Below are 27975 nucleotides of genomic sequence, written 5' to 3' on the forward strand. Positions count from 1 at the left end.
AGATCCAGTAATTCCTTACCCATTAAATATACTTTTTCCTTTCTTTTTCCTGGTTCCTATACTTAATATCTTCAGGAACTTTTAAAGTCCTGCACATATTTCCAGTGGTAGGATTTGGCCTTGTATTTTAGGATCAGCCTTGTAAGGTACCTGCGGACATTATTGAACAGTTGGAAACAGTAACATAAATGTGACTTTTATTAAAATGTAAAGCAAACTTACTTTCAGTGGAGGCTTAATTAGAATTCATGTGAAATTATTTACTTTATACACAAATGCTGTGAAGGTTTCAGTGGCCTGGTCCCAGCTGCAGGGAGGAGGGAAGCAGCGCTTCCTCTGCTGCATTTTTATCGCGGCACGGTCACTTTCCATCGTCTCACCTGTGACTTACCCAAACTTTCCTAGCTCGCAAAACAAAGAAGAAGATCAAAGGACTGCAGCAGGGAAGTGCCACGGGAACACGGGACGCTCCCGAGGCATCCGGGAACAAGAGCATCGTCCCCGCGTCGCTGCCGCAGCTGACGCCGACGCTGGTGTCGCTGCTGGAGGTGATCGAGCCCGAGGTGCTGTACTCGGGATACGACAGCACCCTGCCCGACTCCAGCTGGAGGATCCTCTCCACCCTCAACATGCTGGGAGGGCGGCAGGTGGTGGCTGCAGTCAAGTGGGCGAAGGCAATCCCAGGTAACACACAAATATGTTAATTGCTGAGTGCAGTCTTCTTATTGTACTTAAACTCCGTGTTTGTTTTCCTTCAGAGCTGTACAGATGAAGTTTTAGTCATAACTGGGCTTGTTCATGCCTCAAGTACTTCTGGAGTAGAAAAGTAGAAAAAAATGCAGATGCAGAAATGTATTTACTGCAGATGAGCTCATTTTACTTGAACATTTTGACCAGTGGATCTTAATGTTCATTTTAAAAGTAATATAGAGAACTATTTTTATTAACTCTGTCTCCACCTTTTAGAGTCACAGAATCACAGAATTGAGTTAGGAGGGACCTTAAAACTCCATGCCCTGCTGTGGGCAGGGACACCTTTCACTATCCCAGGTTGCTCCAAGCCTCATCCAACCTGGCCTTGAACACTTCCAGGGATGGGGCAGCCACAGCTTCTCTGGGCAATAAATAATTATTTCTTGAATATTTTTAGCAAGTCCTCTTGACTTTTACAGACTGGCACTGCTGTGCTGCTTCTCTGAGTCTGCGTTCATGGATGGTTCTTTTTTCACTCCCCTTCACTGTATCTGCAGTTTTTTCTTGACTTTTCTTGGGAATAGGTGTTTGACTGTCGAATTCCAGGGTGAGAGTCAAGGTGTTCATTTTCTCCCCAGCTCCGTAGCAGCACAGTTAAACTGACTCTTCCCTGGGGAACGGGGGTGGTTTGTTGCTATTTTGGCTCCCACCTGAAGACACAGTTAGACACGGAAGAAGTGATGTCAGATCTCAGCCTAGGACATAACACATGGCATCTGTCTTGGGAGAGACCAGGGCCAAGGGTAGCTGAAGATCTGTTTATTCCTACAGAACAAAGACCAGTGTTTATCTCTCTCTCAGTCGTGTCAGTACTGTTACCTACCTGTTCTCAGAAACGCTGGCAGAAACACCTCCATGACGCATGTGTTGCCCAAAAATAACATCACAGAACAGGTCTGCCAAAAAAAAAAAAAAAGGAAAAAGAGTCTGATAATGAGATTTATGAATCATAATAGTGCCTCTTTGAGCAGAGGAAATAAATTAACAGTGAGAAAGAAAGGCTGGAAAACTCAAATATATCTGTGTCCAGCAGATATGTGACTGGAGAGGTTTGTGTGTGTTCTAGTTGTTCTAGTGGTGATTGGTCACAAGTTGGACTCGATGCCCTTGGAGTTCTTTTCCAACTTTGGTGATTCTGTGTCAGGGCTGTTCACACTGGGAAGTTACACGGGATTAGCTCAGTCTGCTCTAGGAGAGATTCACATGCACGCACTTCCTTCTGGGACAGGTCTTTGGGAGACCATCTGGTATTCCCAAATCCAAATTTAGATTCCATTTTATAAAACACTTCTGTGTTCATCGTCTCTGTTGAACGGTTTCCCTGATTAGCCAAGCCCTTCAGTTTAGAGCATATGCTCTCGATGGAAATGCCAGTCTTCTCTTTAATAACTACATTAATAGCAACTGTTCTTATCATTGTTATCTCCTTTCTTTTGTTTGCTGAGGTGGTTCCTCATGAGTATTTAATTGTATATCCTGCTCCTGGTTGTAGCCCATCAGCCATGCTGACAGCACGCCAGCATTCCTTGCCAAATCCTTTCACTGGGATTTCAAAATAACCTTTTCCTGAGGAGGGTTTGAGCACAGATTCAAGGTTTGACCCCATGAGATTGGAATCACTTTGAAACCCTTCGTATTTTTGAAGCAGTACCTGGTTGTTCCTGCTGTCTCCAAAGCCAGGAGCTGTGTTTGAAGCTGTCAGACAAACCAAGTTTGTTCTGTATTCATCTCCTGGCTGCTGGCTGTTGGCACATCTTCAGGAAGCAGCTTTTTAGATGTTCTGAGCTCTTTAGATGTCAGATGCTTAATAAAATTAGATAAAATCAACTTGAATTCAGGCTCTAATAATGATTCAGTGTGGCACGATAGATTCCTGCTAAATGTGGGCAGGATCTGATAGGAACTAGTGTTGTAAATCCAAAGCTGCCAGCATTTTCAGACTGTTTGAGGGACCAGTTGTCAGATTTTACCCATTTCCTCCTTATTCACTTGACTGTGTTAATGCTGCATATGAGATCAGAAGCAGTTAATGCTGGTAACTAATGCAGTACTTATTTTCTAAGTTCTGTGTACAGTTGTTGTGGAATAAGAACAAAATTTTACATTAAGCCATTTATTGTCTGGTGGACTGCTCTTGTGAAAAGTAGCAAACCCTGTTATTTTTGGAAGGCAGCCCAGTGAATTATAGTGTATATGAAATACAGTTGTTGCCTTTTGTGATCTATCTGACTGACCATCAGTTCCAGATAAGCACATACACATATATTATGGCTTTTAAATATTACATCCCCTTTTACTCCCTGTAGTGCCTATGCACTGATAGCACAGCAGTTGTGCTGCTCATAACCCTGGCCCTTTTCCAAGTCATGCAAGTTTTTTGTCCTTTCTTTTTTTTTTTTCACAACTGACACCACCCCCCCTCAATTTTTTATTTTTCTAGGTTTCCGAAATTTGCACCTGGATGACCAAATGACCCTTCTGCAGTACTCCTGGATGTTCCTAATGGCTTTTGCTTTAGGCTGGAGATCCTACAAGCAATCCAATGGCAATCTCCTGTGCTTTGCACCGGATCTGATCATTAACGAGTGAGTAAGACCTGCCACAGCGTTTCTGGGGTTTGCACTCAAGGGGTGAATCACTGGGTAACAAATCATTGCAGAGATCCCAGATCTGCCTGTCATTTGCAACTTGTTTTTCTTTCAGGAGCTTGCTTAGGGTTTTTAACTAAGTCAAATGAAAGAAAGGTAATTGAGATATTAAGTGTATTTATATCCAGGAGTTTTTGTGGGAGGTGTTTGTGCTTAAATGTTCCATATTGTGACTGTTCCAGCACCATTCACTAGAATCATTCATGTTATCAGAGCCAACACAGTCAGAGCTAAAAATATGTTAGGGATGGAGAGAAAATTTTGGCAAATTGCATAATGTTCTGTCTGTTTAGTGTATAAAAGTGGCAATATGGTCCTACCAGTTTCCCAGAGTTCCCGATTCCTTAAACATTTCTTTCTGAGCCTGATTAAAGTAGGGCTGAAAAAACAAGGTTACAAGTGGAACAGCCTTCCTGATTTATATTTTCTTGTTGAACTTTGTTATCAATTTTCAAGCAAAGTTGAATTTGGTGGAATATTTGGACGTATTTTTTTCTTGCACCACACATCATTATCCTTGTATTTTTCCAAATTTGTGTTGTGCAGCAACTGTACTGTAGAGGGGAGGGAAAGAGGGAATTTGGGATTGTTGAAGTGATTGCATCTAATTCATGTCTCTTGTTTCATGACCTTGCAGTGGAGGCAATACAATTGGCATGTTTTGACAGAGTCACAGTATTTTTGATTCTGTTGCACTTCAGATCTCCCAAATATTTGCCGTGTTTTAAAAAAAACATAATAGTTGTTACATTTTCTGTGGGATCAGCCATTTACATTCCTTTGTCATGTTTATTTATTCCCTTTTTTTTTTCCCCTGTGTAAATATTTATTCAGACTTCTATAAACTGTAATCATTGCCTTATAATAACTTCAGAAAAAAGGTGTGGAGGAGATGGCAGGTGAGGGCCCATGTGTGTACTTATGTTTATTAAAGTGCTTAGAATGTGTCTCTGGAGCAGAATAATCTCTGTGTGGTGGAATTGAAATAATTGATGTCACTAAGTGTAGCAACATCTACTTTGCCTTACATCAGAGATTTCCTGCTGTTTTATCAGTGGCTCAAAACCACAGATCTTCACAACCAGGTGTTGATATTCTTGAAAAACACAAAGCTGCAAGGGTAACCCTGTTATAGCAAACAGTAATTCTTAAATTCCTTCCAGTTACAGTTTGGTACATAAATTGTAGATCACAATGACATTTGTTTTCAATAAAACACATTGACTGAGAGAACTGCAGTTTCTTCTCCAGTGGGCTACAGGTTCTCCATAAAACTCTCTGGTCGTAACTTTTTATGTCCCATCCCTCAATAAAAGAGAGCCACCTCGGAGCTCAGTGTGACAAACACTGACTAACAATAAAACCGCTGCAGGAGTCGTGAGAAGGTTCCGGAGCAGGGAAAGCTGGAGGGGCACCTGGGGCTGGCATGTTGAGCAGGACAGGAGAGGCATCATGGGCAATTAAGCAAAAATGCACCTGGATTTTACTGCAAGAAAAAAAATGCCCTTGGATTTGAATGATCAAATGTGACCACATAGGATAGATTCGGTAATAGTTGGTATCTGACAATGGAACAGGGGGATAACAGAGACCAGAGCATGCAGAATTACTTCCATGGTTGCAGAGAAGTGCAGTTACTTCTGGTTTAATTTTTGGGTTTCTTTCAGTTTCTGAACTTTAAAACCTTGTCCTCACATTTGGTGCAATTCAGTGTCTTCCGCTTCAGGAAGAGAAACTCCCCTCTTGGAAGGGTCTCCAACGAAACAGTAGTTCAGTTGGACCTAACTGCAGAATACTTTTTTGAGATTGATTTTTTTATGGGATTAATTAGACTTTCTTTAGCTTCATGTATCCGCTCAAGCATCTGAACAGCATCAGTCTTTCATGCATTTATCATTGTACCAACCCTGGCCAGTATCATCCTGTGTAGTCACAGTTTACTTACATGGAGTAGCAAGATCGAGTAGCTCATGCAGTCTGTGGCGGGAAAGAGGATTAAATTCTGTTCTTCTTAAATCTTAGGATGGCAACTTAACCATTTGCTCAGTCTTCTCCTAAAAATTGAATATGTGTTGAATATTTCACTTTTATGTCTGTACTCCTGTAATTTATTTATTTTTTAATGGAGGTATATCTATACTAGCTGATAATATATGTGTTCACACACAAAACACATATATTCAACAGTTGTTGAAACGTGTGGCAGCTGAATAAATCTTAGGCTTCAGGCCATTATTTAGTACTTGAAAATGGTTTAAACCTGTGATTTTGCAGTATTGTATAACTGTTTCCTCAGTCTGTGATTCAAAACATGCCCTGCTGGAACGGGCACTGGTACTGGATCAGCTTTTGGCCTCTGGGTATGTCACAATGTGCCCGAAATTACAGTGAGCACAGTGACAGTGCACAGTTGTGTTCATCAAGTAGCAAATACCATTGAAGTGTTGCCCAGCTTGAGAAAGAAGTTCCTGGAAGTTCTGGGTCTTGGGATTTCGACTCCAGTTACATGTTCATCATCATAGCTCCTTGCTCTGAGGTGTGAGGTCACTTCCATGGTCTTGTTTGTCCTTCCAATCTCATCTGCCATACAGAATAGCTGTATTGATGTATTTGATTAGAAAAATAACAGTGATTACAGTTTTATAAGCAATGTTTTGTCAGTTCTCTTATTCCCCAGATTTTTTCCCCAAGGTTCTTTTGTAACTCCTTCTGTGGAATCAGTGTCATCTGGTGTTCAGAACACCAGCGTCCTGTTTACTGGGTTTTTAGTCTTTCACAGACTTGACTGAACTGAGTGACTCACAGCAGTGTTGAAAACTCATCACGTGCTTTTATCATCCACACACGTCCCCCAGAGCAAGCACACGTATATCCATGTGTTCTGTGATCTGGGCTGAGCTGGAACACCACCAGTGCCCCTTGAGAAGCTGGTCCCTAAAGCAGAGGGGTATTGGATACTTAACAGAGCAAGGGGGTGATTCAGGGTGGACTCAAATGTGCAGTCATTACAGCAGGATGCCTTCACAGTGATCAAATGCTGCCAGTCACCTCTTTGAGTCTTTTTATGTGCCTGGCAGTAATTGCAGAAGCCTTCAGCTGCTGCGGCCCTGCCAGTGTCCCTGGGGAGCTCCTGTGGCTCAGTCCGAGCTCAGCAGCTCCTGAACTGCCATGGGGTGCAGCTTCCCTGGGATTGCTGGTCCTGAGTATCCCAAAGCTCTGCTTGAGAGCCAGCATGTTTCTGTGGGTAGTTTCAGCTAAGAAGGCGGCACTTGTGGTGTCCTCACTGAGTACAATGTCTATTTTAATTAACTAAATATAGCATTGAGTTGAAGTGTTACATCTGGTCTATTTGTGGGTAAATTAATCCATGGAGATGGTAAATGGCCTGTGCAGGGAGGGGAACCAGGATCCTGGGCAGGCAGGGAGAGAGCCCTGAGCCCTGCCCTTCTCCGAGTCTGTGTCCGTGACCTGAGCCCTGTCCCCGGGCAGGTTCCCTGTGGCAGCTGAGATCATCTGATGTGCCCTGGCCAGGAGATCTGAGATGGGAATGGCTGGGACCTCTTCCCAGAGCATCTGCCAGCATTTAGGATGAGGCAGTGAATCAGCCTCCTCGTGCTCTGACACAACCAGATCCGCAGCCTCTAGGGCACAGGGCAGAGCTCATCTGTGTGCTCAGACCTCGCTGAAGGGAGGGGGCTGTGCCTGCTCTCATTTTTTGGGAACTACAGTTCGCATAGCCCTGGTACTGCCCAGAGTTTGTGTGTCTTCCTATGGATTCTCAGCCTTGTGGATATGGTTGAATTTACAGCAGACAGAAACAAACGACAGGCTGACCCATTTCATAATGTTTATTTTAACCTTCTGCCCAGAAATGGGCATAGTTTTACGTGAGGAAAACTGCTGAGCCCTGTCAGAGAATGTGTTTAAATTACTCAATTTGAAATCTCTGAGATGCCCTTTGATACAGCCCAGAGGGGTCAGGACAGCATTTGCCAAGCAGCCAGATGGTGGCTTTGTGTCAAGTGCCCTAAGAAACATCCCACAGCCCAGCATTGCACTTACTCCTGTTTCATGCAGCTTTACCTTGTGTGCACTTTATATTTGTGCTGCTACTCCTTGATTATGGAATGTAACGTAAATCCAGTGTTTCTGGGTTCATGTGCGAGCCCACAGACTGTGGCTGTAGGTACAGGGCAGTGTCCTGTTCCACTCAGAAGGAATTGTCCAACAGCTCCATTTGGAAGCAGTGGGGTTTTACACTTGTGCTTGTTCTAGTTTAATACTGTTTCATAGCTTGTATTTCTGTCTTTCAAACCCCCTTGGAATTCCTATTATTCTCTGTTTTTTCCATCTTGAGAAAGGTGTGGTTCTTCTTTCCAGTCAGGGTTTTTTAAGATGCTTGTGAGGGTGCATCACATACTCCTCCTGCAGGGCTAAGGAAGGGAGAACAGAAAACTGATCAGCTTTGAAGGAACTGTAGTTTCATAACCAAATCTTACTTCTAACTTTCACAGGGATCCCATTTCGTCTGTGTGTAGATTTTAATATTGAATAGGTGATGACTTAGGAAAGGTGACACATCGTTAATGAAAAATAAAGTGCTGACATCACTGCAGAGAGATTGTGTACTCACTGCATGGGAAACAGATTATTTTGCCTGTCTTTACCAAAACAAAAACATGGAAAAGCATAAATCTGTTGTACGCTCTTCAGAATTAATCTGTTCTTCGTTTCCCACCCAAAACTAATTCTACAATATTCACAGTGCCCAGCTGTAAAAGGGGATTGTTATGTCAGATGAGGTACTACTAAATAAAAGGAAGAGTTCCCATCTTGATGCAAGGTTTCATTGAAACAGGGAAAAAACCCAAAAAGAGTATATGAAAACATAATGTATTATTCTAATTGCAAGATTTTCCTTTGGTTGTCAACATGACTTTCCATTTATGGTTAGAAACTTGATTATTAGACTACAAAGGTAATGACATTTAATTGCAGTGCTAGTCATCGCTTTATGAACGTGAGAGGATACAAGTGTAAGAAATTGAGAAGTTACAGAAAGTTGCTGCTGTCAGTAGTGAGGAAGTATGTGTTAAATCAGGTGCACTTTGCAAAAGTACTGAAAGAATTAGAGAAATCTCATCTCTAGCGTAGCACACCATCATCTTTCCTTAGAAAGATGAAACACTTTGGGACTGCCAGGCTTGGAGAGCTCTGTCGCACAGTGAATGAACTCGATTTCTATGTCGAGTTTGTGCTGACGTCTGTTGATAACGGAGCTTGCTGCCGGTCCTTGGTAGAGACAGGCTCCCTTTGTGGCGCTGGGATTCAGCACGTCAGGCTGCCTCGTTCCGCAGTGCTGGGCCGGTGTCTGTCTGTGTAACCAAGGCAATCACCTCAGTGGGCTCACAAGAAAAGGGAGCGTCATTTCGCTGTGCGATGGCTCACGTACAGCTTGTCGTCTGCCTCTGCACCCCCCGCTGCTCTGAGTGCAACCTGGAAACCCAGAGATGTAGAACTCTCAGATACCTGGACATGTCACTAATTTGTATGCTTTTATTCCTCAGGCAGAGGATGAATCTCCCATGTATGTATGAACAATGCAAACACATGCTTATGGTCGCCCGAGAGCTCTCACGGCTTCAAGTCTCCTATGAGGAGTATCTCTGCATGAAGACATTGCTTCTCCTCTCTACAAGTAGGTGAACAGCTCAATTCCCAGCTTTTGGCATTTATATCTACAAAAGTATGTGGTGGATTTGCAATAAATACTGTAAGATAGATTTATATAATATGCTGCATGATGATTTTTATCTTTCAGTAAGATATGCTGGAGTTAAGTCACAGCTTAGTAAAATTCTGTCTGTACTGCATGAAAGGTCAAATGTGGTGTCACAGTAGTCCTTTCAGAACATACAGAAATAAACTAATATGAGACAACATAAGTAATATTGGTTACTGTATGTAAATAACTTTTACAGTGTTATTTTTCCCCTCTGTTGACATCACTGTTACCCAATGACTTTGTTTTCTCTGTGCTCTTTGGGGCTGTAGCTCCCTGAGGATCTCAGCTTGGCTGGCTTGGCTGCAGTCCAGGGACTCACCCAGCAAGGAGCGTGTGTGTGTGCTGGGTGTGGGTGTGAGCTGGGCACCTCGCCTCACACCAGGAAAGCCTGTGCCTCTGTGTCCTGGGAAATCCCATCCCACGGCCATCATGGCGATTCCTGCAGTCCCACGGGGCCGAGGGAGCTGCTGACATGCTCCTGCTTCTGCTTGTCAGATTGGTTTTAGTTCAGTGCAGTGACAGGTACCAGCGTGCTCTGAAAGTAGCAAGAGCAGCAGTGCAAGTCAGGATTTTTCAGCGTAGCACTTCATCATCTTCATCGGATGGTTTGGGTTGGAAGGGACCTTGAACAGGATGAAAAGTAAATATTATTAAGTTTAAACAGTTTATTACAGAGAGGGTGTAAACATTCCGTAACTTTAATATTTCCAGTAAATAACAGCATTAATTCTTACAAAGAAATGAGAACTTCGTTCCCTTTGGGCTTTTCCCTGATAGGAGCAGGAGGAATGTGCACCCCAGCGCTGTTCACGTTGCAGGGCAGTGAGTGATGGGTGTGGGCAGGGGCACTGGGCTGCCATGGCCCATTCCCTCAGGGCCCAGTGCCCCATCAGCCTGGCAAGACCTGCCACAGCCTCACTGCCAAGCCCAGAACTGGGACAAGGGCTCTTTTCACAGGAAACTTTCAGCCTCTCACAACCATGGGCTTTGTAGGAACTTAAAACTTCCCCAAAGCTGCAGATTTAGAACATTTTCTGGTTGATTCTGAAATCTCTCCCAGAAATTCCTTGAGTGTTTTGGGTGTGGTGTAGGCCAACTTTCCTTACAGGAATTGGAAATTTCCTTAGAGAAATTTCCATGGCAGAAGTGGTGACAAGGCAGCACTGGCAGAATTCAGCCCATTCAGGAGCCAGGCCAGGCAGGCGCTGGTGCTGCCCAGAGAGGCCTCTCCATTCGATTTACGGTGAAAGACAATATATCTTCATATTTTGTTGAGTACATACATTGTGTAAGTGGTACATTGTGGAACTTCTGCAAATTGAATGGCTAAAATTTGTATAGCTCTTTAATCCACGACTTTGCAATTTTAATTGGTTTATTGTGTTTCTGTGTTAAGTTTTCCAAGAGAAGAGGAGGAGGAGGAGTAAAACAGGAATCCCACACGGGTCTGGACATGTGGCTCACACACAGACATAGCTCACGGACCTTTTACATGTGAATTATTGAAACAACAGTTGACTTGTTTCATCTCCTGTGTAGGCAAGGCAGACAAGAGACTTCAGCATCTCTCAGATGCTGACAGTGCAGTGAGGGTTGAATTTTCTGAGGAAGGGAATGTGCTTTATGGCCTCTCTCCTCCTCTCTTGCTTTCTGTTGCCTTTGTCTCAGCTCTTTCTCTTCCCTATCTTCAGCTCTTTCCATTCACTTCACCAAGGTGATCAGAGGCTTCAAATGAAGGATGTTAAGGGCCACTGGAGTCCATGTTCTCCTTTGTCCGGGTTAGTCCTTGGCCTTTAAGGAGGGCCATCCTCATAGGAGGATGTAGGCACAGGGACTTAACGTGGATTTGAGTCCCCACACCTTGGGTTTCTGACCCCCAGATCCTCATCTGCCTGGCACTATCTCGATGTCCCATCCCTATTCCAAAAAGCTCTGTCCATGCCCCGATTCCTTCATGGCTAGGGCAGTCGGGTTGTTGTCCAATCTGTCAGTCCTTGCCTGGATGCGTTACTTGATCCATGTCAGGAGGCTTGGAACTAGATGATCTTTCAAGATCCTTTCCGAGCCAAGCCATCCTGTGATTCTGCCCTTGCTCTTCTGCTGACATGCAGAATTTTTATGGAATCTTTCTAATGTCACGTTTTCCCAGACATGGAGAACACGGGAGTTCCAGCCCTGATGGTTCTTCATCAAGGCACTTTGAGGGCTGGATGTTGTTGCCTTCATGGACTGATTCCCTTCCCTCTGTTTCTTTGTTTTATTTTGCAGCAGTCTTGTGCTTTTTGTTCAGCTAGTCATCAGTCCCAGTTCCTGCTCTTTCCTTCTCTCTCTGCTGTCATTTCAGTCAGTCCAAGTCCTTTTTCTTCTGGTCATTTTCATAGAGTCACAGACTGGTTTGGTTTGGAGGGGACTGTAAAGCTCATCTCATTCCAACCTGGCCTTGAACACTTCCAGGGATGGGGCAGCCACAGCTGCTCTGGGCTACCTGTGCCAGGGCCTCACCACCTCACAGGGAGGAATTTCTTCCATATTTCTAACCTAAATTTCCCCTCTTACTCCTTGTCCTATCACTATAGTTCCTGATGTACGAGAACTTAAATAGTGACACAGTTCATAGCTTTATAATGTCTTAAAGGTTCGTATCAATGTTGCAGTTCCCAAGGAAGGCCTGAAGAGTCAGTCTCTGTTTGAAGAAATCCGGATGACGTACATCAAGGAGCTGGGCAAGGCCATCGTGAAGAGGGAAGGGAACTCCAGCCAGAACTGGCAGCGATTTTATCAACTGACTAAACTGCTGGACTCTATGCATGATGTAAGTCCTGAAAGGAATGCTGTAGGCATTCCAGATAAACACATTGGGGCGGTGACAGTGATCTCCTCTAGGCTTTTATTATTTAAAGGGATAAATATCGCGGGGGAGGAGGAGGTCGTGCCCCCCTCCTGTCTAACGAAAGGCGAATTGACAACCGTGAACATGCTGCTCTCAGGCTACCTCTGCAGTGGAATCCGCAGCAGTTAATTTTATAATTCATCTAATTTTCAGTCCCTTTAGTTCTTAAAAATTATATTGCTTTAAAATGGAGGAACTCAGAAACTGTAAATGATTTGCAGTAGTAGCAGAGATGTGAAGTTTAAAACCTGTTATGAATTTATGGAGTAGTTGGAATTGCATTGAAATAATTCCTCAGCGCTATGTGTGGTGTTAGCAGGATTCATTTGGCAAAGAATTTCAGAATTCAGTCTGTCTCCTTTGGAATTTAATTCTAAATTACACAAAGCAGTCCCAGCAATGTTTAAAACAGGGGAAACTTTGGGACCTCAAAACTACTGTTTTTTATTTGTTACTGTACCAGGCACCTGGAAAGATCTAATTAAGCTTGTACATGTGTATGTCACTTATCTGCTGGAATGGGAATTGATACCGAATCTCTTCACTGTTTGTTTGGTTTATATTGGAGTGCCATTGACAAGAATTAATTAATTGAGGATGCCTGTGCCTGTCCTGTTGGAGCAGGGGTGAGGGGTGCTGGGATGTGCCTCGTCCACAGGCAGGGGTTGGGTGGGAGGAGGGTGGATGTGAGTGATTTTTCTATACATCTTCATGTGCAAGTAATTCTTTGCCTTATCACTTGTAGGTGGTTGAAAATCTTCTGAGCTTTTGCTTCCAGACATTTTTGGATAAATCCATGAGTATTGAGTTCCCAGAAATGTTGGCAGAAATCATCAGCAATCAGATACCAAAATATTCCAATGGAAATATCAAGAAGCTCTTGTTTCATCAGAAGTGACTGCCTTAACACAAAGGGTTGCCTTAAGAAACCGTCACTCGATAGCTTTGTTTTGTAAAGAGAAAACCTACAGAACTTGTTCCTTTTGTCCTCGCAGCGGTGTTTCTTTTGTAATTATGCACTACATGTGGTTTACAGAGGGCCAAGAGTTAGGCTGGAGAAGCAGCGGATTTCTCCCATTTGGGAAAGAATTGGGGAGAAAGGAAAGGCAAAGAAATCGTAAATCCTATTTGTTAGAAATTTTCTCTCTCCCCTCGTGCACCATCCCCGGATGCATCAAACCACCAGTGACAAGCTCTGAGGCTGTTACGAACATTCTGCTAATTAATTAATTGCTGCAGTTGGCTGGAGACAATTTTTTAGGCGTTTTGTTTTTTTATTTTAGTAAAGTGTTTTGGATTTTTTTTTTTTTTTTAAAGTTAAGGTAGCATTTTGGTTTATGCATGTAACCTGAAGAAAGTTTACAAGTGTATATCAGAAAAGGGAAGTTGTGCCTTTTATAGCTATTACTGTCTGGTTTTAGCAATTTCCTTTAACTTTATATACCGTGAACTCGGCTTGTTCATTTTTTCTTACATAATTTTTTTGTAATACTTCAAGATGCCTATTGTACAGCTGGTTTTTTAAGGTGGGGCAGCTCGTAGCTTTCCTAAACGACCTCTAGACAGTAAATCCTTGAGTAGATTCATGTGAAAAAGGGTTGGGCTTTTCTAACCTAATCGCTTTCAACTGTCAAAGCGGCTATAAAAATTTGGCTTTTTTTAAGGGCCAGGGTGGGTGGGAGAACACTCTCAAATCTCATTTCAGTAGATCCGAATGAAATCCTTTTGGTATATTGCAGAAGTGTTGGATATGCAGATTCATAGAAAATTAACCCAGTCCTCACTGGATGTAAATGAGCAGGTTATTTTATATATTGAAAAAAAAAAAAAAAAAGAAGCCTGATTTTTGCATATGATGCAACAGCCATAACGCAAAGAGTCATGGGCTGCATTGATGCCAAGAAGATCAGTCCTGACTGCCCATCAGGAAATTTTCAGGAAAATATGCATAGCTGCAGAAAAGTTTACTTCTGTGTGGAGAAACTCACATTTTCTATACACTTAAACCTGTCATCACACGAGTATATCTGGAAACCCCCACGGACAGAGGAGGTGGACGTGTGATTGCACCCAGTGGTTTGGGTTTGTTCTCCTGGACGGATTCCAGAGTCCTCCTCTTCGGGGAGATGTCCGAGTGGCCACACGGCTGTGACTGGATATCCCAGCTCCAAACTCGCCTGGTTAGAGACCCAATTCCACATCTCCACCCGTCACTGACTGCTCCATCCTCTCTCCTGGAGAGCAGGAAAGCTCTGCTACTGAGTTCGTGGTCTTAGAGTTGTCCGTCAAACTTTCTGTCTTTGTAAGGCTGCAGCCCTTCACACTGAATTCCTGGCGTGCCATAAATTCCCATAGGCCATGTGGATTTCTCCTTGTTGCCATTGATAAGGATATTTTCCGATGTTTAGAAGCTGTAGTAGCCTTTTCTACGTGCACCTTAACAATTTTCTGTATCTCAAAATTGAAATATTTACTAAGCCACTCTAAAATTTGATTTTTACTCAAAGTGGCCAGATTATTTGTGTAATAGAAATGAGAAAGATCATCTGAGAAAATACAAAACCTAATATATTTTTATATTTAGTTATAGTTTCAAATATGTATAATCGGTATATTCGCTGATACAAGAAAAGAAGGGAAGGGCTACTGCAGCTTTAAAAGCAATTTATTAAATGATTGTAAAATAGCTTGTATAGTGTATAATAAGGATGATTTTTAGATGACAGATTGCTTTATCATGATACATGTAATTATATTTTTTGTAGGGGTCACAAATATGATGAGTGGGAACCCGTTCTGTGTGGTTTGGCTGGAGGCAGCACCGGAGGCATCGGTGTTCGTATCCAAAGAAGTGCTTTGTTCAGAGGGGAAAACCTGTGCTCCGTGGGTGTTTGTAGGGTTGGGTTTGTGTTTATTGAATCACTGTGTAAAAATTCCCGTTGGCTTTTGGGTGGGATGCTCCTATCTGTATGGTCGGGAACTGCTCCCGAGGCATGGCTGAACCAGACCCCCACTGCAAAAACTGTCAGCCAGGACACCCAGCTCTGAACTCCTCCCGGGGGAATTTCATACACAGCCTCACTCCCACAGCAAAAACAACTTCAAAATTGGGCAATAATCCACATCCAGGTGCCAGCAATATGTAAATACAGAGCATGGGGTGTCCACAGCACATTTCTACTTTCAGCAAACATTGGTTTCCAACTGAAATAGGAAACTCAATTCTCCTTTCTTAAATCTCTTTTTGAATGTTATACCTATTAAAAAAGATCCTATATTCAGTACTTTGGAGTAAAATAGCACCTTTAATAAAAATAAATAATCATTCTCTCCTTTGATCTGTACAGAATATGTACATTTTGTAACAATTAAAGGTCAGGATTTTAATTATGACATCCAGCCCAATTCCATGGGAATCCTCACGCGCCCAGTTGCGATACAGATACAGATACAGATAGGAGTTTGGTGCTGTTGGGTTTTGGGGGGGCTTTTTGGTTCAAAGGAAACCTGCTCTTACTTTGGAGAATGTTTTATAAACTTGTATCCCCAGAGCCCTCAGTCGGAGCCTGGGGCACAGCGCGTGTGCGGGTCGGGGTGCACGGACCCCAAACTTGGCATTTTTGCCAGCAGAAGCAACTGCAGTGAGCTCCAACAGATGATGATGGAGTTGGGGGTTGGAACTGGATGAGCTTTAAGGTCCCTTCCAACCCAAATTCTGGGATTCTGTGATCCCCCCATGAGAGAACTGGTCATGTAGGAGGAGAGGCTCTCTGCCCCTTGTGTCTGTTTGCCTGTATGTTCATTTTTAGTCTGTGGATTTAAGGAAAAACAAAGGAAACTGTGATGTTAGAGAAAGAATCGTCCTGTACGTGCTGTTCAGTTCTAAACTTCACCAGTGAGAAAACATAGTGCTTTAGTCAGCAGTGAGAAGTCCATGTCCTGTTATCCGTAGTCCGTGTAGCAGTGGGTAGTCCCTGCACTCTGGATAAAGCAGGGAGAATTCTGACTTTGACTCTTCAGTGCCTTATCACAAAGTGCACGGATCCGCCCAGGGACGGCGGGGGCAGCTCAGGACGCGCCGGGCGCTCGCAATGGCCTTACGGGGGGACACCGGGACAGGGGGGCGCTGGGGGGCCGCCACGAGGGAGGGCAGAGGGAGGGGGGCTGGGAATAGGTGCCAATTGATGCCGAAAAATGACCTCGCCATTTTCACAGAGAAAGGTGAAGGAGGAGGAGGAGGAAGTGCCTGGATGAATGTTGGCTGCGGGAGCATCCTGTAGTCGAGTTTTAGCGAGGAAGGACTTCAGGGACATGACTTAGAGTGAGATTTTATAAAGATTGTATTCTTATATCCCTGGAAGTGTTCAACGCCAGGCTGGATGGAGCTCTGAGCAACCTGGTGTAGTGGAAGGTGTCCCTGCCCGTGGGTTGTAATGAGATGGTCTTTAAGGTCCCTTCCAACCCAAACCAGTCGGGGATTCCATGATTATATACCAGTCACGCTCTATCGTTAGCCCAGTCTGCAACCAGGGGTTGCTGAGCCATCGACATCACATAGGAACCAAATTTTCCAGGAAGGTCGAGAGCCTCTTCAGCCAGAGGCCTCGTATCCAAGGAAAGGCTGTGTGTGTGCGTGTGTGTGGAAACATCCCACCTCCAACAACCTGCACAACAGCAGAGTCAAGCGATGGGTCATTACTCTATTTTGTATATTAAACAAAAAGATATATACTGGGACAAATCCTATATCATACCGGTGTATGGCATTATTAAAAAATCATTATTTTTATCACAGCAATTTTAAACAGCATAAAAGAAAAAATTAAACCAGTGACTCCTGTTTAAAAATAAAAGTTGTAGTTTTTTATTCATGCTGAATAATTCTGTAGTAACAAGTCTGTAGTTTTCACCTACTCAGTGAAATGTTGGACTGTAAAAGCTTGTGTGGAATTGTTGAACATTTATTTTTTCATTTAAATTTGCTGTTCTGGTAATACAAAGCCACACATCTGTACAGAAGTTGCAGTAAATGTGAGCCATTTACAGCAATGCCGAATAATGGACAGAAACCATATAATAAAATTCTGCTTTTTTCATTAAATGGCTCCAAAATGCTTTTGTGGAGTTTTTTGCTGTGATCCTGGAGAGGGTTGGGTCCAACAGCGAGTCGGTTCATTTGTGGTGGTCTCATTATTCACCTTATATGCAGGAATTATTTGTACTGGAGTGAATTGCTGCTGTAGAAGTTCTGGAGCAGGAGAATTTCTGATCATGAAGTTCAAATTAACAATTTAATTGAAAATCACAGCTGCCTGTGTTTTGCCTTTGCATTCTAATGTCCGTTTTCTGGAGGAAAATCAGCACTGTGGTTCTCTAATGTAATCCAGAGCAGGAACGTGCCTTGGAGCAGCCTGACCTGTGCCCACCTCAGAGAAAGGCTAAAGCTGCCGGGCCAGTTCAACTGAGGAAAACAGCACAAAATGTTATGTAACTAAATAAAGAATTGATTTAGGTTCCCTGAACAGCCAGGTTGGACCGGGCTTGGAGCAACCTGGTCTAGAGCAAGATGTCCCTGCCCATGCTGGGGGGGTGGAACAAGAGGAGTTTAAGGTTTCTTCCAACCCAAGTCACTCTGTAATTCTATGATTTAAAATGTATTTTGTCACTGCAGTGGTTCTCAACTATCTGATACGTGTCAGAATGTGATAAAAGCTCCTTCCCAAGGCAACTACTGGATGCCAAATGTTAGTGATAGAGAGAAACAAAATGTACTACAAAGTCATGGGCATTACCTGGGGGGAGGATGTGGATTGGGGTGGGAGTCCTGGGCAGGGGATGGGCTATGGGATTCCAGCCTAAGGGGTCCTGTGCAGCAGGATCATACCTTCCCAAAGGCAGGATTTAACCCAAATTGTGAAAAAGGAACACTGAAAGGTGCCTCTGTCTGGCTGTGACAACATTGCACTTGGTTTCATAAAGAACAGAAAATGCTGTCATGAAGTTCCTTCCCTGCCATGTGGCCACTGGAGTTTTCGAATGTCAATGTCTCCAACCCATCAGTAACTAAAACCTCAGCACAGCTCATGCCTTCACCCCCTGAGCAGCAGAGCGAGTCGTGCTGTAATAAAATCTCATTTAACTGCAGCATAAAAGGCCGAGTTCCCAGCAGGGAATGATTTCTTTGAATTGTTTGCAATTAAAACAAAGCTTACATAAATTTCCCTTCGGTAATTCCCAAGCTGGATGGCTGTGGATGGGGGTCAGAGGCAATACAAGAACGGGATTTATGATAACCGCGTTTATTTGTGAAACAATTGTGGAAAGATTCTTTAAGGAGCGACATCAGATATTAGGATAATATAACTGCTCTGTGTCTCATGAGCTCCAGCTTCATGGCAAGTGCATCAAGTCCTCAATGTGTTCATGTTCCACATGAAATCCCACTTGTCCCATTCCATTTATAAAATCATTGACATCAGAAACATCTGTGGACCAGGTTCTGATTCCTTGCAGGATTTCTGCCCCTCCTGTGCTCTGTCCCACCACACTGGCTGTGGCTGGAGCGTGGCCATGGTGCTGCCCTGCCCTGGGAGGGCGGATTGGGGGCCATGGGGCTGCAGCCCTCCCTCACCTGCTGCCTTATTTTGCAATTACTTGCTTTCTGGAGCTTTATCCTTAGCTTCCAAGAAATTCGGATGAAGCCCAGCATGAGATGGCAACTCATGATTTCTGTTGTGTTCACATTATCCCAATAAAACAATGGCATTTCAGACTGGTTTGGAAAAGATGCCATTAAATGCCATTTTTACAATTTTGACATTTAAGATTTGAGCTCTTGAGTTCATGTTTGTCCCTGGGACAGTCCCCAATGGGCCGTTTTGTCCGTGGCTGTCTCCCCACTGCAGTGGGAGCTCACAGAGCTGTGCCACATAATGCACAAATACTGGGATTCTACAGAATAAAAGACTCCTTGGCTGTAAGTTATGGTTATACCCAGACATTGCCAGTGTTCTTATCAAGATACCATCAGGAACTAGTCTGGGAGGGAACCCAGGACTCTGCAAGCTCAGGTCCTGCAGTGCTGCCTTAGGGATCCAAACCATTTCAAGTCCCTAAATCCAAGATGTAGTCATTCCTTCAGACCCAGCTGACATTCATTCCAGGGGTGTCTCTGCTGGTACCTGTACCCATCTTGGCACCAGCTGGATGCTGAACTGCACAAAGGCACTGGTCAGATCCGTTTCGTTGAACCACAGACTCATTTGGGTTGGAAGGGACCTCAAAGCTCATCTCTCCCACCCCCGTGCCATGGGCAGGGACACTTTCCACTAGACCAGGGTACTCCAAACCCTGTCCAACCTACCTTGAACACTTCAGGGATGAGTCAGACACAGCTTCTCTGGGCAATGGGGTCACATGTCAACAAGTTTGGTTCATTTCCTTGTCAGAGTTACAGATAATTTTGATATTGGCAGACCTGAAAATAATATGTCTACTGCGTGTCCATTTTAAAATAAAAACATGTAAATATTGAACTTGTCAAAGTGAGACTGGAGGAGCCACAGGGAGAGGAACCCTCTGAAGGGATAAGAAGTTCATTGATGTCCAACACCCGAGTCCATGGAAAAGCAGATAAAAATCAACCTGGAGGAGGGGTAAATATCCTTATCCAATCCATCACAGGCCTGGCACAGCTCCAAAGCATTATTAAGGATATTCTCCGAGGTCACAACAGGGAACTTCTGAGTTTAAAAAATAACAAGTGGAGTCCTTCTAATTATGGGATCTGCTGATTTGAGATCAAACCACATGAAAAGGTAGGGGGAAAACAGCTGAGGCAGCATCTCATGTGGGCACTATTTGCATGGCTGATGCAGGAGGACAGAGTGAGACTGAGAAAAGTGACCTGGTGAGCTCAGTGACGGGCATTGGGAACAGGGGATGTGTTCCCAAGGAGTGGAGCATGGGGGACTGTGTTCCCAAGGGGCTGGACAGGGGAGGCTGTGGCCCAGAGGAGCTGAGCATGGGAGAAATGTGTCCCCAAGGAGCTGAGCACAAGGGGGATGCATCTCTGAGGGACTGGACATGGGAGAAATGCGTCCCTGAGGAGCTGAGCACAGGGAACTGCTGCAGAGCAGGGGTACAGGCAGTGACACAGGTCATGGGGAGGGGGCTGAGCCTGCTGTCCCCATCCCCCCAGAGTGACTGCCTTGGCCCCAGCGAACCCATCCAAAATTAAACCCCAGCATTTTTAATTCCTCATTTCTCTCACACCCTTTTCTTTTTTTCCCTTTTTGGCTTGCAGGCAGAACTTCCACAGCCGAGCTGCAGCCAAGCTGCACGTGTTCCTACCCCAAACAAACACAGGACTGGCCTACAAGGCTCAGACCAGAGCAATTACTAAAAATAATTAAAAAAAATCCAACCAGCCCAACCCAACCCTTGGCAAGCCAAAGAAAACCCGAGGGACGAGGCTCTCACACCCTCCTCTTGTGCAGAGATGCTTCTCCCCCCGTGTAGGTCAGTCCCTTGCCCACCCACACCCACTGCCCAGGGGCAAATGCAGCTCCTCTCCGGGGCAAGGGGAAGTCGGGGGTTCCCCCTTGGCGTCCCGGGGGGCTCACGGTGCTGGTGCCCCTCGGCTATCCCTTCCATGGGCAGCGCTCCCTCCCATCACGCTGCTGGGATTTGCTGAGCATAATGGGGCTGAAACAGCTCAGAGCTGTTGGGCTAAATATATCGTCGTTGCTGGGGAAATAAATAATAAACAGCGGCTCGATTAGGATCTGGTGGTGTAATTGGTTCTGCTCCGGGTGGCTGGAGGGCAGCCCCGGCGCTCGGAGCAGCAGCACTTCAGGTACCAACACAGCAACAGTTAATGAACAAAAGACCCAACCAACCCCAAATTAAAAAAAACCGAACAAACAAACAAAAAAAAGAAACACCCCCCCCCCCCCAAAAAAAACCAAACCAAAACAACAAAAAAACACAAACAAACAAAAAAAACCCAAACCAACAAAAACCCAAACCCCCCCACACACACGCAAAAGCCCCAAAACAATCCCCCCCCCCCCCGAAAAAAACCCCCAAACAACAAAAACCCCTAGAGGCAGAAGCAGCACGTGCATCTCCCAGACCCAGAAATATTTACTATAGGTAATGGCTGCAGCAAAATTAATAAGCTTTAGAAAGCAACATAACATCTCCGGGACCTATGGGAGCGGGACGGGGAAGGCAGCTGTACATCAGGCAGACGGGGCTCGAGGAGCAGCTCCAGGGCCAAGCAGGAGCAGCCAAGGCCCCGTCTCGCAGTGCCCCCGGTGCCCCCCAGCCCTGCACAGGAACCGGATCCCGGTGGAAGTGTCACCGTCCGGCTCAGCTGGGTGAGGAGGACACGGCAGACACTCCCTGCTCAGCCCAGCGCTGGCTGCCGTCCAGGCCGGTAGCTCTCCCTCAGGAGTCATTGTAGGTAAACAGCATTAGAATGAGCTTGTTTGCACAAGAGCTGCTCCGGCAGCGGCTGGAAGGACGAGTTACAACCAAACCCACAACCCGCAGCTGCCGCAGCAGCAGAGCATCCCGGCCGGATGGGCTGCGGGGCCATGGAATGTCACCGGCACAGCCCCGACCCCTCAGCTGGCCGTGGGCACCTCCCGCTGCAGCAGGGCCGGGCACAGCAGCACTTCCCAGTGCAGCCTTGGGAAAAGATCCTCACTGGCTGCTGGAGCAGCGGGAACCAGCCCAGGTAGCCCACGGTGCCATCAGCTGGAAAGGAGAACTTACCTTTAGGTGTGTTTGTGGAAAGGGGCTTTGGACAAGGGCATGGAGTCACAGAACAAGGGAGAACGGCATCCCACTGACAGAGTAGGGTTAGGTTGGATATTGGGAAGAAATTCTTCCCTGTGTGGCGAGGCCCTGGCACAGGTTTCCCAGAGAAGCTGTGGCTGCCCCATCCCTAGAAGTGTTCAAGGCCAGGTTGGACAGGGCTTGGAGCAACCTGGTCTAGAGGAAGGCGTCCCTGCCCATGGCAGGGGGTGGCACAAGATGGTCTTTGAGGCCCCTTCCAGCCCCCTGTGCCAGGGAGATGCTTTCATCGAGGGTTTCTTCACTCCTACATTGTGGCCCTTCTGGGGCTCATTCCCAGAGCCTCTCTCACCACCCATCACTCCTCCACCGCTCTTCTCTCACAGGTGGTTGTGAAGGAAAGCTCTGACCAACCTGCAGATATTTAATTATCTGATTGCCCCGGGTAACAGCTGAACCCCAGCACAGGGCAGGGAGGGGGGAGCAGCAGGCAGGAGGCAATGAGGGCTGCGGGGTCTCCCAGAGAGATGGACCCACGGCAGCAGGGACACAGAAATCTCCCTGTGGAGATGGGTTTGTTCAAACTCCACCTCGCTCCCACCTCCAGACCTTGTTCTGCCATCCCCTCCTAATCCAAGCCCACGGCTGGTCTCCAGGACACCCGGCTGATGCAGACTTTTCCCCCTTCCTGCATGCGTCAGTGAGTTTAGAGCCCAGGTGTGATTTTTCTAGACCCTTTTGTCTGAGGTTTAGAAGCAGAATAAGCTTCATTAGCAGGAGGGAGGATTTACAATAAGTAATAGGTAGGTGCTACCTTGTGAGCCGTCAGCATTGTGCTAAATTACCAGCTGCTTTGCCGAGCTCATCTGCAAACAATCAGTTCCTCACCCAGAGAATAGAGCCTTAAACAGCTATTTCTTAAAAAAACCCCTTTGCTTTTAATCTTTATTTCCCAAAAGCTAAAATTTTGAATTAGCCCACATGTACAAACTATAATTGCTTTGAGGTTTATGGTTCATTAGAATAATTAAAATACCACACGCTCGCTGATAAAATACCATGTCCCTCCACCACCAGGCTCTGGGTTTGTGCAGGTAAAGTCTTCCCTTGGCTACAGACCCACCTGATCCCTCGATGTGCTGAACTGCTGTCAGTGAACCAGGGGGTTTGGATGCTTTTTTTGGAACCCCAGTCCAACTGCAACCCAATCCAATCCAAACAACCCAGTCCAACCATAAGCCAACACCAAACCCAATTCAACTCAACCTAATCCCAACCCAAACCCAACCACGACCCAACAAATCCAGCCCAACCCAATTAATCCAACCACAATCCAACCCAACCTAATCCCAACCCAAATCGAGCCCAATCCAAGTGCAACCCAACACCCAAAACGAATCCAAGTAAAATCCAACCCAAATCCAATGCAAACCCAACCCAACACAATCCCAAACCCAACCTGATCCAACCCACCCCACCCAAAGCGCCCAGCAGGGCACTGGGAGGTGTGACAGGAGCGCTGGCAGTAGTCTGGGCGCTCTCAAACCATCTGAGTTGCTTCACTTGCTGATTCAAAAGTCCTGAAAATCAGTAAAGAGACAAGGGGAGCCTGAGCACAGAAACACCACATGTGTCAGTGGCCACTGGGACACTGGGACCAAGGCTGGACCATGGTGGCCTGGCCATGGCCAACTTGTGAGACTTGTGTCCTTGACCTGAAACATGGCAGGGCTGCACTGTGAGACTTGTCCAATGTCAGTTCCAACAGATATTATTGCACCATCTCTTTTTTTTTTTGGTTTAATGCCCAAAATGACAGGCCAGGGACCATGAGAGAGGCTCTGCCTATGGGCAATGCCACCACCCAGCTTTCATATCACTTTGACTGATGACTTTAATATTAAGCATCAAATGCCCTGTCAGGCTGGTTTAAAAAAGTATTTCCTATCTTTAATTTGTCTTGGAATAAACTGATGTTTACGACACTATTAAAGCTGGCCCAAAAAGGGAACATTTAGTAAGCGTTCCAGCCAAATTTTTCTTTTTGGAAAGTTTTAATTAAAAAAAAATATTCCACTGGCTCTCCTGTAAGAGCAATAACTTAGGCTTGATTTCCCTTTCCTCCAGGAGACGTCTTGTAAATATGTCTGCATGGGACTTTTGTTCCCAGAAACCCTCTAGGTAGCACATCCAAAAGCTCCCATGTGCCTCGGAAAAGGAACTTACTCCCGTCTCAGAGTAACGGGAGCATCTGAGGAGCCAAAGGGGGACACTGCATGGAAAGGTTTTGTGGGGACACGGCTGGCAACAGCCTCCTGGCACCGGGTGGGCTGTGCTGGTGCTCACACAGCATCGCTAAACAGGCCCTTAAATACCATGTCCCTAAATAATGCCTTTTGGAGTGGTTTTGGCGTGTTTGCAATTCCCATTCATCCACAGCATTCTCTGCTCTGGCAGCATCCCGCGAAGGCAGGAGTGATGATGGAGGAGCAGCTCTGGATGGGACAGTCCCAAACAAAAGCAAAGAGTGGTGACAGGAAATATTAAGCATTTAAAAAAAATCCTTTCCATTAGTCCTTCCCATCCCTCTCCTAACCCTCTGGGAAGGTGTTTTGTTACACCTGCCCCAGGCAGGGCCAGTGCCAGCTCCAAGCAGCCCCAAGGTCCCAGCACCAGCCGCAGCCATGGAGTGATGCCGAGGCAGGATAAAGCCAGACCTCATCTTATGCCAGGGCTGGATAAAGCCCAGCCCCATCTGATGCCAGGACTGGATAAAGACTGGCCCCATCCTCAGCTTCAGGAAAACCAAGAAACAGCACAAATGTTGACTATTAAATCCAAGGATGGACATGAACCAGCAATGTGCCACTGAAACACTGAAACACTACACAAACCTCTCACCCTCTTCTTCCAACACCTCAGAGCAGAGACCACCAGGCAGGTGGGGAACTTCACCCCTGCTGAAATAACACCAGGCAGGTGAGGAGCCCAGAGCATCCCTCAAGGCACTGGGGTGTTATGGAGAGGGTGTGATCCCCTGGGAACAATCTGTGCTGCCTGCCCCGGAAAGCAGAAAAAAAATGATTGACTTTTTCCTCTTTTTTTTTTTTCCCCAAGACAAAAGCCCAGGAAGTTTAATTACTGTGGAAGAAACGTGAACAAGGCTGAAATTTCAGCTCCCTCTTCTCTCAGTGACACCACAGAGCAAACGAAGCAGCAGCCCAAAGCTGGGGGAGGTGGGGGATCAGGATGTTTGGGAGCGTCTCTGTGACCGGTTTCAAATGTCCTTCACTTCTCTCATTACAGCTCTTCTAAAAATATCAAATATAGATCTTTCCCTCATAATATTTTAAGATACTCTATTTATACATTAATTCTTTCAAAAATAAAAAGTGACACATACAGCAATTCAGTCACTCAGAGTCTTAAAAATTATTACAAAAAGCCACGACATCCATCCCCAGGGCAGTGGCAGCGGCGCTTTGGTGCAGCACTCACCACCGTGGGCTGGGGGTTCTTTTGAGACTTTCTTTTATAAAATATAATAATTCCAGCTCTCAATATCCTGGCTCTGCAGTCAAACAGGGCTCCTTCTTCCACCCTCCCCCGTAAAAATGATCTGAAATGATGAGGGGCTTGCACACTCGCTCTGCCGAGCCCTCACAGTGTGTCCACGGAGGCAGGAGCATCCTCTGAGGGCAGATGGAGCTGAAGGACTCGTCCTTTGCTCTCCACAGATCCCAGGTTGGCCACATCAACAGCAAATGCTCTGTGAGGATGGAAATAATTCACCTTGTACAAGCAGCACTGCACAGACTTGGCACGGACAGACAACACACCAGGCTGCAAGCAAGGAGATGCCTAAAAAACAGCGCTGGAGAGTGGCAGACACAGCTTCAACACGGCACATCAGCGGCCTGGGCACTGGTGGGAGCATGGATGTGTCTGTGCAATGGGAATTAGGAAGTGGAGGTACCAAATAGCCAAAAAACAGGAGCAGGGTTTGTCTGGGGCTGCACCAGGAAGGCAGCGTGGGCTGCTCACCTCGCCCAGACTGAGGTTTATCTCACAAAAATCAAAATCCTTAAAAAAAAAAAAAAAAAAGAGCTTGAGAGGTTTGGTCCAAAATCTCCTTACTCTGCCATGCCAGCACCTGCTGAGCCCCACCAGCCCTGAGCCCCCACAGAGCCCACCCAGGGCTCACTCTCGCCTGCAAGACCCGGCACTGCGGTGGCACGAGGAGGGCGGTCGCCTCACCGGGGCTGCCCAAGTCACCACGGGGGCTGCCCAAGTCACCACGGGGGCTGCCCAAGTCACCACGGGGGCTTGGCCCCCTCAAAGCGCTGCTGCAGCCCCAGCCTGGGGTTTGGTGTCAGCCGAAAGCACCCCAACCCTTCCCCTGCCCCCAAGGTCAGGGTGCTCCCTGGCAGCATGGAGAGTGTCGCTCAGGCCAGCTGGAACGCAGGGAAGGATCTGGGAGCACAGGACTCGCTGCTGGTCGCTCCTCCTTGGCAGGAACACTGGTGAGTGGGGGTCCCCCAGCTCCCACTGATGCTCCATGCAGCCAGTGAACGGTCCTGCTGTGAGGAACATCCTGCTCAGGGGCTCTTGTGCCATTCACAGTCTGCAGGCTCGGCCCCTTGGAGCACTTGGTTGCAGTGTGGAGCTGTCCCTTTCCTGGTTTTCTCATCACTGGGATGCAGGCTTCGGGCATCTCTCCATCTCCCCAGGACTGTTCCCATGCAGCCCTGGAGCGCACACCGGGAGGAGAGGAGCATGTCATGATCCACACAAACATCCATCCAGCGGGCACAGGGATGTCCTCACCCCACATCACACAGGGGCCTGCAGGACTCTGCCATGGATACCATGGAACACTCAGCAGTGGCGCTGCACAAACCCACAGTTATAGGAACTCCACATAGTTCTCAGGGATCAATCCTGTCTTGCCATTGAGGGTCCCTTCCAGCCAGCCAGGCTCCTGGGATGGGTGAACTGTGGAGAGAAGGAAAGGGCAGGTCACTACAGGAGGGGACGGGGGCTGCTGCTCCTTGTGTGCTGACCACATCAAAGCTGCTCTTGGAAGAGAGTGAGACCTTTAATTTGTGTTTATTTTTAAGAAAGGAAAACTAACAGAGTTAAAAATGAGCTTTGGGGTCCCTTCCAACCCAAACCATTCGATGATTCTGTGAACACACCAAGGGGCTCAGACAGCTGAAGTGCTCTGTCTGTGCCTGCTCTCCCGTGGGACTCCTCGGCCTTTCCTTCCCCAAGTGAATCTCACCACACCAACAAGTGACCCGCACACTCAGCTGCAGATGGTGTGTCCACATACTATCTGGAGCTGCTGGGCTGAGGGAAGTGAAGCATTTGGGATAAAAACAGGGGTTCAAAACTTTCTCCAGATTTGGGCTAAAATCTCTCTGAGGTTGGAGAGCATGGTCACATCGTAACCCTGCACATCCCGGCTCGGCCTTGGCCCAGTCTGGGAGGGAAACTGCATTAGTGAATGCTCCCGGCGGGAAAGCAAACCCTGCAATCTGATTGTGTGCAACCAGAAACCTGATCAGTCCTCAAAAGCCTTTCTTTATTCAATCAACTCCTGCAAATTTGCTGATTTTGCAGGAGCCAGGCCAGGGTTACACTGATGCAGCGTTTCGGAGCTGCCCCAGCCTCCCGTGACTCTGCAGGTCTGACTGTTCATGCCATGTCTGGAACCAACCTGGACAAGACACGAGTTTAACCAGAGCTCTCAAATGTGCCATTATTGACCATGTGGGTGTTGCTCACTGTGGGCAGCAGTACCCCAGTATCCCCATTGGATTAAGCTGCTGCTTGGTCACAAAGCTTAAAGTCCAACCGGTACCTGTCTGCATGTATTTCTGAGATCTGTTTGCCTTTGCTGGGGTTTGTAAAGCCCCTTGATCACAGCAAGACTCCCACCAAGCTGTGCTGGTTCTAACTCCAGCCAACATGAGCTCCGACTGCGCTGCTGAGTGACTGGAACACACTGTGTACTTTTTCCCTTGAATAATCCATTGATTTTTATCAGCAAACATAATGTATTTAATTCAAACTTGTTCCCCTCCTAATTC

At 46.2% G+C, this 27975-nt stretch overlaps 2 protein-coding genes across 3 annotated transcripts in view; one reads left to right on the top strand and one right to left on the bottom strand.

Annotated features, from left to right (window-relative positions):
• NR3C1 (nuclear receptor subfamily 3 group C member 1) overlaps positions 1–13946 on the top strand; it is a 61553-nt gene extending 47607 nt beyond the window's left edge. The window contains exons 5-9 of the mRNA XM_051794218.1: positions 406–684; positions 3194–3338; positions 8969–9099; positions 11841–11998; positions 12822–13946. Of these exons, the coding sequence (XP_051650178.1) occupies positions 406–684; positions 3194–3338; positions 8969–9099; positions 11841–11998; positions 12822–12974 (866 nt within the window). The 3' untranslated portion in view covers positions 12975–13946. The remainder of the gene's footprint in view (positions 1–405; positions 685–3193; positions 3339–8968; positions 9100–11840; positions 11999–12821) is intronic.
• Positions 13947–21184: 7238 nt separating this feature from the next.
• The window catches only part of ARHGAP26 (Rho GTPase activating protein 26), a 117692-nt gene continuing 110901 nt past the window's right edge, over positions 21185–27975 (bottom strand). For both annotated transcript variants that reach the window (XM_051794220.1, XM_051794219.1), the window contains one exon: positions 21185–26875. In XM_051794220.1, coding sequence (XP_051650180.1) covers positions 26787–26875 — 89 coding nt within the window. In that variant the 3' untranslated portion in view covers positions 21185–26786. The remainder of the gene's footprint in view (positions 26876–27975) is intronic.

Source organism: Manacus candei, unplaced genomic scaffold (genome assembly GCF_025592945.1).
Source record: "Manacus candei isolate 608988 ecotype Guabito, Panama unplaced genomic scaffold, ASM2559294v1 h1tg000037l, whole genome shotgun sequence".
Classification (NCBI taxonomy): domain Eukaryota; kingdom Metazoa; phylum Chordata; class Aves; order Passeriformes; family Pipridae; genus Manacus; species Manacus candei.